Source organism: Xyrauchen texanus, chromosome 27 (assembly GCF_025860055.1).
Source record: "Xyrauchen texanus isolate HMW12.3.18 chromosome 27, RBS_HiC_50CHRs, whole genome shotgun sequence".
Classification (NCBI taxonomy): Eukaryota; Metazoa; Chordata; class Actinopteri; order Cypriniformes; family Catostomidae; genus Xyrauchen; species Xyrauchen texanus.
This window is the reverse complement of record NC_068302.1, coordinates 3,102,414-3,118,789: the sequence shown is the minus strand read 5'-3', so window position 1 is coordinate 3,118,789 and position 16,376 is coordinate 3,102,414. Positions and strand designations below refer to the sequence as shown.

The 16,376-nt window shown below is 39.3% G+C and overlaps 1 protein-coding gene across 1 annotated transcript in view; it reads right to left on the bottom strand.

Moving 5' to 3' along the window:
- Positions 1-16,376, bottom strand: part of cfap74 (cilia and flagella associated protein 74) — a 149,882-nt gene that overhangs the window by 94,187 nt on the left and 39,319 nt on the right. Inside the window, exons 7-12 of the mRNA XM_052094084.1 lie at positions 9,536-9,709; positions 8,203-8,313; positions 8,011-8,113; positions 7,195-7,352; positions 6,299-6,476; positions 3,964-4,152 (exon numbers count right to left, since the gene is read on the bottom strand). Of these exons, the coding sequence (XP_051950044.1) occupies positions 3,964-4,152; positions 6,299-6,476; positions 7,195-7,352; positions 8,011-8,113; positions 8,203-8,313; positions 9,536-9,709 (913 nt within the window). The remainder of the gene's footprint in view (positions 1-3,963; positions 4,153-6,298; positions 6,477-7,194; positions 7,353-8,010; positions 8,114-8,202; positions 8,314-9,535; positions 9,710-16,376) is intronic.

The window sequence follows — 16,376 nt, the reverse complement described above, 5'->3', positions numbered from 1 at the left end:
CACACCTCTCCTCAACAAGCCTCATAATTTGAAGTATCATTCATATGTATAGCACAAACAGTGCAAGTTATGTTACAAAGTTATAATACTTAGTGTTAGGTGTCTGCTCAAATCCAGTAGCTTGCCTTAGCAAACACAAAGAGCAAATGACAGAGTCCTTAATACAATAGACCATTTCAAAGGAAGTGATGTCTTTGTTCTTTTGTTAGTTGCCAAATACATATGGCGGGGTGAGCAAGAGACAGACACAGTGCGTCAGTCCTCGGAGAGACTATTGGAAATAATTATAAACATAAAATGTTACAAATGGGGAAAATGTGTTCAAAATAAAGAGGTATCTGGCATCCTCATGGTAAAATGGGGCGTTGTATAAGATGTGGAGTGTCCAAAGTGATGGTACAGAATGTGGACGGGGCCTCATTGGTTACTGGGAGGCAAGGGGTCGTGGCTTCTTTGGCAGTTCTTATATTCTAAAAGTATGAGCTAGTTACAGGTGAAACTCGAAAAATTAGAATATCGTGCAAAAGTTCATTAATTTCAGTAATTCAACTTAAAAGGTGAAACTAATATATTATATAGACTCATTACAAGCAAAGTAAGATATTTCAAGCCTTTATTTGATATAATTTTGATGATTATGGCTTACAGCTTATGAAAACCCCAAATTCAGAATCTCAGAAAATTAAAATATTACATGAAATCAATAAAAAAAAGGATTTTAAATACAGAAATGTCGGCCCTCTGAAAAGTATAATCATGCATATGTACTCAGTACTTGGTTTGGGCCCCTTTTGCATTAATTACTGCCTCAATGCGGCGTGGCATGGATGCTATCAGCCTGTGGCACTGCTGAGGTGTTATGGAAGACCAAGATGCTTCAATAGCGGCCTTCAGCTCTTCTGCATTGTTTGGTCTCATGTCTCTCATCTTTCTCTTGGCAATGCCCCATAGATTCTCTATGGGGTTCAGGTCAGGCGAGTTTGCTGGCCAATCAAGCACAGTAATACCATGGTCATTGAACCAGGTTTTGGTACTTTTGGCAGTGTGGGCAGGTGCCAAGTCCTGCTGGAAAATGAAGTCAGCATCTCCATAAAGCTTGTCTGCTGAAGGAAGCATGAAGTGCTCTAAAATGTCCCGGTAGACGGCTGCGTTGACTCTGGACTTAATAAAGCACAGTGGACCAACACCAGCCGATGACATGGCTCCCCAAACCAACACAGACTGTGGAAACTTCACACTGGACTTCAAGCATCTTGGATTGTGTGCCTCTCCATTCTTCCTCCAGACTCTGGGACCTTGGTTTCCAAATGAGATGCAAAATTTGCTCTCATCAGAAAAGAGGACTTTGGACCACTGAGCAACAGACCAGTTCTTTTTTTCTTTAGCCCAGGTAAGACGTTTGACATTTGAAGCCCATATCCAGGACCCGTCTGTGTGTGGTGGCTCTTGATGCAGTAACTCCAGCCTCAGTCCACTCCTTGTGAAGCTCCCCACACATTTGAATGGCCTTTTCCTGACAATCCTCTCCAGGCTACGGTCATCCCTGCTGCTTGTGCACCTTTTTCTTCCACACTTTTCCCTTCCACTTAACTTTCTATTAATGTGCTTTGATACAGCACTTTGAGAACATCCAACTTCTTTTGCAATTACCTTTTGAGGCTTTCCCTCCTTGTGGAGGGTGTCAATGATGGTTTTCTGCACAACTGTCAGGTCAGCAGTCTTCCCCATGATTGTGAATTCAACTGAACCAGACTGAGAGACCATTTAAAGGCTCAGGAACCCTTTGCAGGTGTTTAGCTGATTAGATTGTGACACTTTGAGCCTACAATACTGAACCTTTTCACAATATTCTAATTTTCTGAGATTCTGAATTTGGGGTTTTCATAAGCTGTAAGCCATAATCATCAAAATTATATCAAATAAAGGCTTGAAATATCTTACTTTGCTTGTAATGAGTCTATATAATATATTAGTTTCACCTTTTAAGTTGAATTACTGAAATTAATGAACTTTTGCACGATATTCTAATTTTTCGAGTTTCACCTGTATTTAGTTTCGACAATTCGGGATTATAAACATGAAGCTTCCAAAAATGCTTAGTACAACATATGTGCAGTAGCACTATAATTAATTTGTTTTTGTTTAGATCCTTGAAAAGGTCTATAAACAATGTGTAGCCAAACTGAGGTTACAACTACTACTAGAACTAATAATGCACATTCATGGGGCAGCTGTGGCTCAGGTGGCAGAGCGGTTGGCTGCCAATCGTAGGGTTGGCGGTTTGATTCCCGGCCCACACGACTCCACTTGCCGAAGTGTCCTTGGGCAAGACACTGAGCCTGCTCCCAACAGCAGGCTATAAATTAATGCCTTGCATGGCAGCTCTGCCGCCATTGGTGTATGAGTGTGTGTGTGTGAATGAGTGATTGGGACACAGTGTACAGCACTTTGGTAACCTCTAAGGTTAAAAAAAGCGCTATGTAAGTGCAGACCATTTACCATTCACCATCTCAAGAGGTGTGTAAAGTAATGAGAAAATGTACTCTTTCAAGAGAGAGAACAAAGAAAAAGATGTAAAATTAAAATGGCATCTTCAATCAACTGAATCTTGAAAAAGGGCAAAAGTCCCACAAAAGTGCAGGTATTGTAGAAGCAATATCATCTTTCAGTCACTCTGACCTAGCTCTGTCCTGACACCAGGGCTGGACTGGTAATCTGGCATACCAGGCATTTTCCCGGTAGACCGACACTCTTTGGGGCCGATCAGGGGCAGACTGGCAATTGGGACAACCAAGCAGGCTGGTGGGTTGGCCGTGAAATCTGCCGAATGGGCAGGAATGGGAATGGGCCGAGATAAGCTAAAATGAGCCTCCGTTATGAAGAACGAAGCACAAAACGGTGCCACGATCAGCGAACAGCCACCCCCCCCCCACCCCCCAACAAGTTTTGGGCCAGTTGCCATGTAAAATCCCAGGCAGATTACTCTTCCCAATCCAGCCCTGCCTGACACTGAACTGACAGCTTCGAGAGCAGAAGCAGACTCTGTCCATCTCATGACACTTATCATCATGATGTCTCCACAACACCAGGATTCATAACCCTCCCTGCTGGTCAATCACATTCGACAAACTGGGGGTGAAATCTAGCATCTGAACTGAACTGTGTCTGGCATACAGGAGACTTCTGACCTTTACATCATACATGCTGAGGCAGAAGGTACGTGCTTTACATGGGCATAATGAGTACCGGTTATCTGTTATTTTATTTTATGATGATACTGTAAAGATGGGTGTATATAAGGGTGCCTGACAGGAGTCAATGGGCAGAAAATAGATAAAAGAATGATGATTAGAGGCATATCTCGCTATGGGCAGAAGGTTGAATGGCTTTCGGCTGCTGACGGCACATGAGTGAAGCGGCATAATAAATAGCAGTATCAATGGGCACTTAAAGAGTATTTGAGTATATTTGGTACAGTTATATTATTACACAAACTCATAAAAGCCATTTGCATGAGAAAAGTCTGTACCATTGCATTGTTTCCTGCTTCTTAAAAACAACCAAATGCCTTGCACATGATGCACACATTATTATGTTATAATGGGTTTGGAAAACTCTCGTGATTGCAAGCAAAAGATGTGTGGAAGAATTAAGATCTGATCACAAGTGCTCAAGTGAGACGCATCAGTGTTTACACCTGGTATTAAAATGCATCTCAAATGCGTCTTCTGTGACCTCTTGAGCTCGGTTTTCGAGGAGGGTTTCTGATTTCATGACTGCATACATCTCTCACTAAGTGCATGTGTTACCGCATGATGATAAAGCACAAAAAATTTAATAAAGGAAAAAAAGTATCTTTTCTTTTTCTCTTTTCTGTGCTGTATTGAAATAATATAAATTATGCAAATTAAGTTTATCAGTAAGTGTTACTGTATGTGCTTGTGTATTTTATTGAATTGATACCATATCATCTGTGTGTTTGTGTTTCCAAAGGCCGGTGAACTCGGGCTGGGCCAGACTCCGCACTTCTCCATCCTCTTCCTCCATGCCTTCTCGCTCTACCAACATCATCTCTGCTGAGTCTGATGAGAAAGTGACATCACTGCCGGGTCTGACAAAGGATGCTTTGGGGCTTGATGTTACATGCCTTTCCTGAATAAACCACAACATGTGAAAAAACTGTGATTGTGAGTGGTTTAATGTTACATACTTTCAACAATAGCTTTAGATTGGGAGTTAATTGTACATTACAAGCTACTGTATATGTCATTTTGCACATTATTAGCAACTTATGCATTTATTTTGATTAAAATTGTATGCCATTTTAGTCATTTAAAACTGACTAATATGAATAAACATGAAATATAAAAGATATTTCCATCATAAGACAACATGTATGAGTAAAAAAAACCTTAATGCCATTGGTTCATGTGTGCCTCATAACGGAACGTGACGTGTCAATTTAAATATGCAGAAGTACGAATGAATTATAGTGCACATATTGTATCTAAATTTATATGTTGCTTTACTGTCCTTTTTGTAGTTTTACAGCCTGTGGTCATTGTATACTTTCATTGTAACTAAAAAGAACAGAATAACTATTCTGTTAAATATCTTTTTTTTTTGGCCTGGGTATCTCAGCGAGTATTGGCGCAGACTACCACCCCTGGAGTTCGCGAGTTCAAATCCAAATTGTGCTGAGTGACTCCAGCCAGGTCTCCTAAGCAACCAAATTGGCCCGGTTGCTAGGGAGGGTAGAGTCACACGGGGTAACCTCCTCGTGGTCGTGGTTAGTGGTTCTCACTCTCAATGGGGCGTGTGGTGAGTTGTGCGTGTATCACGGAGAGTAGCATGAGTCTCCACATGCTGTGAGTCTCCGCGGTGTCATGCGCAACGAGTCATATGATAAGATGTGCGGATTGACTATCTCAGAAGCGTAGGGAACTGAGACTTGTCCTCTGCCACCCAGATTGAGGTGAATAAGAATCACCTCACTGCAGAGAGAAAAGTCCCTGTCCCACTGCAGGTATTAAAGCCTGTTTTATGTACTTTTACTATAACTTTCATTGCTTTAGCTGTTTTAGGGGACATTTTTAGGTCCTACTCCAGGGTAGGTACTTTTGGGGCATATAGGGACTGTAAGTGGTGCTGCAGCTTGTGATTGGTCAAACACATATGACACATAAATAGCTTTGAGAAACGCAGGAGTCCGCTGCTGCCATTTGTAAAAAAAAAAGAAAACGTTTTAGCTGCTAGCCTGCTACTCAGAGGATTGCGCTAATTTTACAATTCCCTTAACAGATATAACATATTACAAACATAGTATCCAAAGAGGATCACCTGTTTCACACACGTGTGTGTGTGTGTGTGTGTGTGTGTGTGTGTGTGGTTTCATCAGGAGGACTATACAGAAATGAAAGTGATTTCTGGAATACTACATAAAGTTTTTCCTGGGATGACAAATATAAATAATCAGATGTTTATCGAGAGTGGGTAATTAAACTGTATATGAACTAAACAGTCATTAAATTTAGTTTACATGAGGGAAGTATTGCATGCCTGTCACTGCGTGGTTAACGTGCATCAAGGTGTCTTTTTTAAGTCAAAGAGTGAGTATTTCAGTACAGTAATTTATGTTGAATCATAAAAGCCTTTATTGTAAAAGATTGTGTTGATAAATAGGTTTATAGAGCATTTTCAACATGTTGCCCGCTGAGTTCATAGTGTTCTGACTGGAGGTGAGGCATCTCTCCTATCACTTGGCTGCAGCATGGAGTACGGCATGCACTGCTCACATGCCTAGTTTAAACTAAAAACAGGAAATTGCTGCCTTCGGAGGCTGTTTGAAATAAAGTGCTTTTAAAACGGTTCTTTCTTAAAAGTTCCATTCATCCAGAAATGCTGTTGTTGAAACCATTATCTGATTATGCATTAAGCTGCCTAAGTTTTCAAATGCAGCCGAAGTTCATATAAAACAGCCCTAACAAAAGTGTAGCTCTGATCCTGGCATCCTCCATCAGTGTTGTTGATTTTGTTGTTACTATTGAATCGCGAGTTCCAACAACATCAGAAGAAAAACTGTTGATAATACATGACGTCACTACAGGGGGTACCCTGCAACAGGGGAAAAGTCTCCTCGGGTGAGCTGTTCCTCCAGTTCTCATCTAGAAAGTTACTATGGGAAAAGTAGCAGGACTGTATGTGGGAAAGGGCCAAAAGTCATACAGGTATGGAGTAACATGAAACTACAGTACATTTTGGGTGAATTATTCCTTTAAGCATCACACTAATCACTCACTGTCATCCCTCTCCATGTGTGTGATGATGGAGGCAGAAAGTTCTGCAAGTGTTTCTCCTCATGTTTCTTCTCACGGATCAGCACAGGAGATTTTCTATGTCTCTCTTTCATGTCTTTTTCTGACAGAAGTTTAGCCACGATCTCCATTCTCCCCATCCTCTGCTGCTCTGCAAAATGACTTTACAGATGAAGACAGAAGACATGAAAATTATACACTGCAAAAATCATATTCTTAATGAGCATCTTTGTCTTGTTTTCCAGTAAAAATATTGAAAACATCTTGTATGGCTCCCAAGGTTTCTTTCTCAACTATAACATCTCAGAGAGCTTTGGATCCTATATTTTTTTGAGAGTTTAGATCCTTGCCCATATATTCAGTATAAATTCTCTGAAAACAAGTCTTTGTATATTATACAGTTTTGCTTATTCATCGAGATTTAAGGATGTTTAGATATTTTTACTGGACTAAAAAAAGATTTGTGTTAATATTATGGGTCCATGGGTTCTTGTATCTGTAGAGAGGAGGAGGGAGGGGCCAGGCTGGAACAACGCACGCCCAGTCCCCAATCAGCTTGAAGGGGCGCGCAAGGGACAAAGGTGGCCGGTGATGACCGTTCCAGAGGGAGAGAATTACGAGCAGCTGCCCTGTATGTGTTTGACTTTTTATTTAATTAAATATTTGTTATATTGCTTAGCTGGTTCTCGCCTCCTCCTTTCCCTTTAAAACCCTTGCAGTAAGAAAAAATACAGTAGCTCAACTAAATCGGTGGTTCGTTTCCCAGGGAACATACAAACTGATAAAATGTATACCTTGAATAAGAGCATCTGCCAAATACATAAATGTAAGTGTAATATAATTTGAGCATTCACATGAAATGTTAGTAGAAAATCCTCACGCATTTCTCTTATTCAGATCCTCCTGTAGTTTCTGTCGGTGGATGAGTTCAGTGCTGTTTAACCCTTTGGCCTCTAGTGTGTCTCTCATCTGTTGCTCTTGCTCTTTTTGTTTCTGTTCATAGAGTTTCTGCCGTTCATGTCTTGCACGTAGAGTCTCCTACACAGATAGAGTGCGGCTTATGCATGTTCTTGATCTTCTGCAAAAAGAAGTCTTTCAGAAGCACTAACAGCTCTTCAAACACAACGAACAGCACAGATCTCAAAGATCATCTACTTTAGCCTAGACTTGTCAGATTTTGTGACCAATCAATGCATGTCAATGTGTTACTCGAAAAAGTACTCAACTACAAATTACTAACTACACTAAAAAGTTTATGAGATTACTTTGCTAATTATCTCATCGAAAAAGTAATCACAGTTCCTTTCTAAAACATCAACGGATTCAAAATAATGTCTATATTTCCTCTTAGTTTATTGTTAGCACCACACAAATCTCCATAACAATGACTCATTAGGAGGGGCACACCCTTCCGCTGTCACAGAAACACAAACAGACATACACATAAACATAATTCATGTTTTAAATGTATTCTACATAAATATTATTTTGGAAATACAGTATGTGTAACCCAAGTAACGTACTTCAAAGTAATTAACTTAAGTGAAAGTTAGTAACTGTAATCTGATTACAATAATTAAAAAAGTTTTACTCTACTTTTTGACTAAAATCTAATTAGGCTACAGTTACTAATCACTTTGTAATCAGATTACACCTAACACTAATAGTTTGAAAACACACCCATGATTCACTGTACCTGATTGGCAGTAATACTGGCTTTGAGTGTCATCACTGCAGTCTGTCTCTTCTTCATGAGCTCATTCTTCTTCTCTTCTGTTTCTGCCTCTTTCTGTTTCATCCTAAAACCCAAGAGCTCTAAGAATAAGCTCAATATGATCTATATTGTACACATTAATGTTGTCATGTTCATCAAAAGTGTGTGTATCACCTCTGTAGAGTGTGTTTGAGGTAGACAGCTGCTTTGTGTCGACTAGCACGAATCTGTTCCTGTTGTTTCCTGTGATTGTCCACCTGCTCTTGTAAAGCCTCATCATGTGCACTGTCACATACATTTCATACAAGTTAGTCTGAAAAATCTCAACAACTGCTATAACTACAACCTGCAAGAATATATTTGTACATTAATGGTTCAATCACACAAAACTTATTTCACCCCAAATAAAAAAAAAATGCTATTTTTAGACCATTTAATAAAAAAAATAAGGTTTCAATATGAGTTAAGCTCAATTGACAGCATTTGTGGCATAAAGTTGATTACCACAAAAAAATATTTTTACTCATCCCTCATTTTCTTTAAATAAAGGAAAAATCTGGGTTACAGTGAGACTTTCAAGATGGAAGTGAATTGGGTCAATCCGTAAATGTTAAAATACTGTTTCAAAAATATAGCCACAAGATGTAAACATTTTACATGTTAACATTAATTTAGTGTGATAAAATAGTTTACAAACCTTTTCTGTTTATAGTTATATTCAATTTGACAAAGTTTGCCATGACGCCGTAACGCAGTGAACCCTAAAACAACCTTTACAGCTCAATTAATACACAAGTTTTAACAGAAAGAAATAATGTAAGTGCTTTATAAAATTATAAGCTTCACATCTCTGCTTTGAAATCCTCCAAAAATGGTCTCCATTCACTTCCATTGCTCCCATTCCATCAAATGTTTTACCATTGTAACATTATTTTCATGACAATCAAGCACATTCCCCCATATTCTTGTTATTATAATGAGAAAATAATCTCTTTTGTTATTCTGATTATTCTTAATGGTGATTCTCATTTAGTTTCATTAAAGTTGGTACAAAAATGCCACATAAATACTTTATAATTAGAAACTGTATTTATAATTATACTTTTACATTTTTTGCATTAGAGTAATATGAATGTGATAGGGGTAATGTACAGTACTTATATGTCATGAAAATGTCACAATGCAAACAAAATCTTAATGGTTTTAGCTTCATTTCCTTTAAGCAAAATATAATTTAATATTTTTTCTTCTGATTTTGAGGAGAAAAATGAGCCGGATATGTTCTTGACATTTTTTGTGAGATTCCTCCATATACTGTAAATATTCATCCATATGTTTCCTGAAATCACATGTCCTAACCTTCCACATAATGGAGTGAACAAGAGATTTTAATACTAGCATAAAGCATACTAGTATACTAGCTACACGTTTTTGCTCCAGGTAAACAACAGTGGATGTCACAAAAGCTTTTTGCCATTATCAGAAACATTTCACATGGAGCTCTTACATTTTTTCATGTTGTGCTTTGTGTTGTCGTTCTTTGATAATAATCTTCTCACGCTGGATTCTGAGCTTCTGTTTCTTCTTGTCTTGAGATTGGATGTTCTTCTCCTCCAGCCGAAGCTCCTGACGTAGCTCAATGAAGCGACCCAGTTCCACCTCCACCTGAGACAACTCCAGCCTGAAAACAACACCCGAATGCACTTTAATCACTTACAACTATACACTCACGACCGCTTTATTAGGAACACCTGTACACCTACTTAGTCATGTGATTATCTAATCAGCCAATGCATAAAATCATGCAATTGAGTCAGGAGCTTCAGTTTATGTTCACATCAACCATCAGAATGGGGAAAAAATGGGATCTCAGTGTTTTGGACTGTGGCATGTTTGTTGGTGCCAGATGGGCTGGTTTGAGTATTTCTGGGATTTTCACACACAATAGTCTCTAGAATTTACTCAGAATGGTGCCAAAAACCAAAAACATCCAGTGAGCGTCAGTTCTGTAGACAGAAATGCCTTGTTGATGAGAGAGGTCAACAGAGAATGGCCAACTTAAGTTGATCGTAGAGATCATTGGTGCCAATGAGCAAATGTATTAAACTTTAGTACAGAAAAAACACACTTCTATAAAATGAAACATTAAGAAAATATGAGGATGTGACATATTGAAGGCAGATTACTGCCATCTAGTAAACAAAATATAAATAACATGACTTGAAAATCATGTTGTTACAATAGCCAGTAGATGGCTGCAGGGTCTCATGAACAGTAAAGCGTTTTATCATGTTGCTGCTACAGAACGAACATTGAGCAAGGCTTGATGAGGCCACATTTATAACTCAGAGCTGTGGGAAAATGTCTTTGTTTCCATAACAGAAAGATGCTGCGTTTTGTCTGGAAGGTGAGGAACCTGCATCTAAGCATGAACTTTTATACAGTGTATAAAAATGTATACTTTCATTCATTGGGGTCACACAGTTTTTTATCTTTGAGGGTGTGTGTGTTCTGCGTTCTCCCTTCTGGCTGTGTTAGTCTCACCCATTTATTTCTTTGTGTGTATGTGTATGTGTGTGTGTTATGTTGTGTGTTCTGCCTCCTCGCAGTTTTAGTCTCACCCATTTATTTATTTATTTACCCATTGTGGGTTTGTGTGTGTACAGGTTTCACTATAATTGTGAGTGCCAAAGTTTTGAAAATATCCTCACTAATATTGAGAAACTTGTTGAAAACCCACTAGTGAGGACATTTAAGGTGGTCCCCACTTGTAAAAAAGGCTCATAAATCGGCCAAATCATGTTTAGCTTTAAATCTACAGATATGCACGTTTTTGTGAGGGTTAGGTTTAGGGGTAGTGTTAGGGAATTCAAAATATCAGTAGCCTGCTATGAAATCAATGGATGTCTATGAGATGTCATCACTTATACAGTTAAACAAACCTCTGTGTGTGTGTGTGTGTGTGTGTGTGTGTGTGTGTGTGTGTGTGTGTGTGTTTGCATGGCTATCTTTGTGAGGACCAGTGTGAGTTTTTAACCTTTGGAGTGAGGACCTTTTTGCAAAGTGAGGACATTTAGGCCGGTCCTCACTTTGTTTTCACTGCAATGGCCTCCATTGGCTGTTTAATGGCTTCTCTCAAAGATTCAGAGAGGTCCTCAGATAGATGGTAAAATGAGAAAAAAAGTCTGTGTATGACCCTCTGCATACACACACGGTTTGCTCTCTATCGCCCCCTATCGTCTTTCCATGTTCACTGCGCCGCATATATAGTCAAAGCGATATCTCAGGAACGCCTTAATGGAATTTCTTCAAATTTGTTACAAATGTTCACTTGGAATCAAGGATGAACTGAACAGAATTTGGAGATCAAAGGTCAAGGTCACTGTGACCTCACAAAACATGACTTGTAAACTTACATGGCTGTAATTCAAATTGTGAACACAATAACTCGGAATGGCTTACAGGAATTTCTTCACATTTGGCACAAATGTTCACATAGATGCAAAGATAAAGTGATTAGATTTTGTTGGTCAAAGGTCAAGATCACTATAACTTCCCATTCTTGTAAATGTGGTATATCAGGAACATCTGGAAAGAATTTCATTTAATCTGGACTAATGTCCAACTAGACTAAAAAGACTAGAATTTGTGGTCAAAGGCCAAAGGTGACCTCACAAAAAACCTTTTGGGCCATAACTCAAGAATTTATTTGATAATTATGACTACATTTCACAAAAGGTCAAAGGTCAATTTCACAGTGACATCATAATATTCTGCAAAAACATATTTACTGTTTTCTTTGATTAGCCTACCCTTTTAAAATTATTAAATATAAACCATATATAACTACAAGAGTTAACCATAGATATTATTTAGATAATATTTCATGGTTACTACTAAAACCAAGTTACCTTGTATACTACAGTAATGATGTAGTAAAACCATGGTTAATCATTATTATAGTTGTTTACTATAGTGATGCTTACAATATTACTGCAGTAAATCCATGGTCAATTTTTATAAAGGTATCATTTATTAGCAAGGATTACAGAACATTATCAATGTTTTAACAGCTCTGAATTTAAACAAACCTCTTAAAATTGCCATACAAGACTATTATAATACAATTCAGATCTAGGTTTGTTATAATTAATTCCAGATAATGTTTCATTACCTCAGCTGCTCCCTATTTAAACGAGCACTATGACTTGTTTTGACATATGGCATGATAATTTGGCAAACATCTTTAGTCACTTTTGTCCAATAACTTTTACCAGGGTAAACCTGCTGGACATGTATACCTGTCGGTCTTTTGCTGTTTTTTGATTATTAAAGGGGTGGTTGATTATGATTTCTTTTTTTTAACCTTTAGTTAGTGTGTAATGTTTGAGCATAAACAACATCTTCAAAGTTACAACGCTCAAAGTTCAAAGCAAATGGAGATATTTGCTTTTAAGAAATTCCTTTTAAGGACTACAACAAACGGCTGTTAGGAACTACACAGTAGTGACAGTGACATCACCAACCCTAGAAGACAGAATATGCTAATCAATGACTAGAAGATAACTACACATAAGCTACATAAATTCATCAACTAACCATTCAGAAATGTCCTGTTGCTTCTACATGTTGTCACTTATTCTTGAGTCTCTCCATCTTTGTCCGGTTTGAACATAAAAGGCTAAACGTTTTTAAATTTTCAGTGCATGTGTGTGTGAGGTAATCGGAGCTGCTAACACACACCACATGAGCTATTGAAGCTCCGCCCTCTGGGAGCAGAAGCTCATTTCGATTTAAAGGGACACTTTTCTTTTTAATGTGCTATAAAAATATATGTGGGGTATTTTGAGCTAAAACTTCACATACACACTCTGGGGACATCAGATACATATTTTATATTTTTTGAAAAGGGCATTATAGGACCCCAAAATTTACTGGACATTTTTACACACTCAGACACTCATACAGGCTTTATTGCTAAATATTCACCTGGCTGAATATACGTTTCCTTGCCAACAAAACAAACAATAATTTGCTGAATTATATTTAACAAAGTTTGGTGCACAGGTATACAATTTTGGAAAAGATGTGCCATACATGACCATACATGTGCTGTTCTAAATTAGAAGCCCTCTTCATTAACGACCATACATGCCAACCCGGTGGCTAAGGCTGTCCTAGCCATTATGTGTTTATTTTCAGTGCCCCCGGTTCTGTATGGCATATTACCTCACACAACCACACATGCCAACTGCAAGGCTGTGCTAGCCCCCCGGTTCCATATTACCTCACACAACCATACACAACAACCGCAAGGCTGTCCCCTGGTTCAGTATGGCATAATACCTCACATGACCATACACGCCAACCCGGTGGCTAAGCCTTTCCTCTGTATTCTCAATGCCCACGGTTCTATATGGCATAATGCCTCAACACACAATAATACCACACAAATTGCCCCAGCTAGGACTGTAGGCAACCAAATCACCAAGTATCCTCCTTTCCATGCACCATTTACACTTTTCTTGACACAATGTCTTCATGACTGCAAAATACAGTACACAGGATTGTGATAACTGTGATAGCTCTGTAACACACCACAGTGAAGGCAGATGTCTGGACAAGAGATATAAATGTGATCCAGTAGTGTGTTCTTTTCAGTCGTTGATGTTGAGATCATTTGAGTGTATCCTTTTGATAGAAACAACTCCAGTATAGGTTTTTTTCCTGTACATAGCAGGTCCTCATTGAAATCTCCACAGACAACTACTGGATGGTCATTCACGGTGTCCAAATAATCCAATAAGCTCTTCAAGTTAGGCAAGAAATCTCCATGACTGTACTGTGGTGGTCTGTACACCACAGCAATCGTTGCTTTCATTGGAGTGTCAATTTTGATAGCAAGAAACTCCAGGTCTGTGACATTTTGTATGTACTGCATGATTTGAGCTTGAATATGGTTTTTACAATATATTGCAACTCCACCTCCATCTTTCATTGCGAATCCTGTATGTGTCGAGTAGGAAACATGTCTGTTAGCGTATAAACATTTTGTATCCTTCTAACTGGAGATTTGGTGAAATGAACGATCCGGACAATCGAGTTTCGGTTACGCAAAGAATGTCAGATAGTCTCAGCTCATGATGAAATCTGATGTCTTCAATGTGAGAGGACAGTCCTTCTGTGTTGTGATGGATGACCGAAAGTGTTTGGATCCGATTAGTTTCTCTTGTCTGCTGCAAAAAAGGCATAATACCTTTGAATGATGCGCGTGTCATGGTTTGTAATGATGCTGTGATTTCTGGATTAGCATATATCTTCTTTTCATTGAAGTCCAAAATGTGCAGTCCACGTAATGAGGTTGTTCGGCTGAGGGCAACATATGCCATTCCTGGCTCGAAAATATGTCTCAAAGACACCACAGCAGACTGCATCGACATCCCCTGAACCTTGTGAGCGGTACAGGAATAGGCCAACTTAATGGGGAATTGTCTTCTTACAGATCCCTTTCTCAGGCTTTCCTCGGCTCTGTCGATGTAAACCAGGTTATCTTTTTCACCTTGTACTTTTCTGCGATGTTTCTGTCCTGCACTTGCATTGTCCAGCTGAAGTCCAAGCATCTTTACTGTGGCTATTCCATCTGTTGTGCGGTTGACAATGTTGCCAATCTGCCCAAAACTGCCATTTACGATTCCATCCTCAACATCCAGATTCCGAGTCACCATAACACGCGCTCCGACAGCGAGTTGAATGGTGTCAAGTAGGTCATCTTTTTACCATTGACAGGTTTCTTCTGCCTCTTCATCTCTCCCGTTCTAGGGTCTTTCCTGTAATCTTCGGCATCAATGGTTATGATGTCAGTGTGAAGGGCACGGACAGTTTCAGCATTGTGCTTGTTCACTTCCTTGTTGGTAGCAAATATGTGGAGTGCATGACGTGGGCAGTCTTTGGGGTCCACCACAGCTTGGAGAAGCAAAGCTCTATCAAATTCACTAAGAGCTTCAGACTTTTGCTTTACTCGCAGCCTGTTCAAAAGTTCAGCAAAAGTAAGGTCTTCTTTCTGACGCATGATCTCTGTCAGGGTTATCATTTGAAAATTGTCCTTCCAGAAGTCCAACACGTCGTCTTCATATACACAGAGTGGTTTGGCTTTACCAAGAGGTGGCAGTTGGTAAAAGTCTCCTACAGCAAGAACAGAGATGCCACCAAAAGGTTTCTTGCTGCCTTTAATCTGTTGAAATCTCCAGTTTACATAAGCAAACAGATGCTTAGAAACCATGGACACTTCGTCAATGATAAGAATCTGCACATTAGATAATACTCCTCTCACTTCATCCAGGGCATTTCCAAGTCCATGATAAGGTGGTTTCAAGTTCCTTGGGAGTTTTAAAATGGAGTGAAGTGTTTTGCCAGAGATGTTAAATGCTGCAGTTCCTGTAAATGCAGTCAAGAGCACAGTAGGCATAGAGAGATCTCCGTCCTCCTGGAGTCTAGGAAGTTGTCAGTAAAATCTTGGTTGCCTCTGTGTATACGCATTTAATGACATGTGATTTTCCACAGCCAGCTCCACCTGACAGAAAGTAAAAGAACTGTTCAGGATTCTGACCCCAAACGCATCTCAGGCACCACTGGCGTCTCATTTAGACTGCTGAAACATCTTCCTCACAAAGTCAAAACTAATTTGCGGTGCCTCCATTCTTGGTATGACTCCGTCTCCTCCAAAAACGATCTGGAATTCGGGAACATGGTCTTCATTCTCTTCCTCTGTGTCGACTCCTTGTTCGGCAATACACTCTAAACGGTCCGCTTCAACTTCAGGTGCAAAAGTTGTCCATGCGTTCTCAATTGGTCCTTGCCGTTGCAACTGTTCAAATGCTTCGATCCACTTGTTTGCTGTGTTTTTCAAACTTCTGCTGGTGTGCTTTGACAATTGCACAAACAGGAAGCAGAAAACCAGGGAGTGTAGGAAGTTCCACAAATGCATTCTTGTAAAACTGCTCATATGTAGGGTATCTTTGAGGTTTCAGCTGTGCATTAACACGATGTGGCACATAAAGTTTCAGCAATCTTCCGTAAAACTTTTCTGGTTGTTTCTCCTCCGAAAATCTTGCATATCTGATGACTGCAGCCTTACCGACCGTTCTTTCCTGAATAAATCCCAGGTCATTAAGCAGTCGGTGAACATTTTTGCCTTTAGTCTGACGGCCATACACAACACGGTAATTTGAGGCGAAGTCTGCTAGACACGTCTTTTCAAACTCCAAAGTTTCAGGCCTGGCTCTGTATTTGTCTATTATGCCTGACATCCACATATCCTCAGAGTCAGGATTTTTGTTGTGTAAGGCACT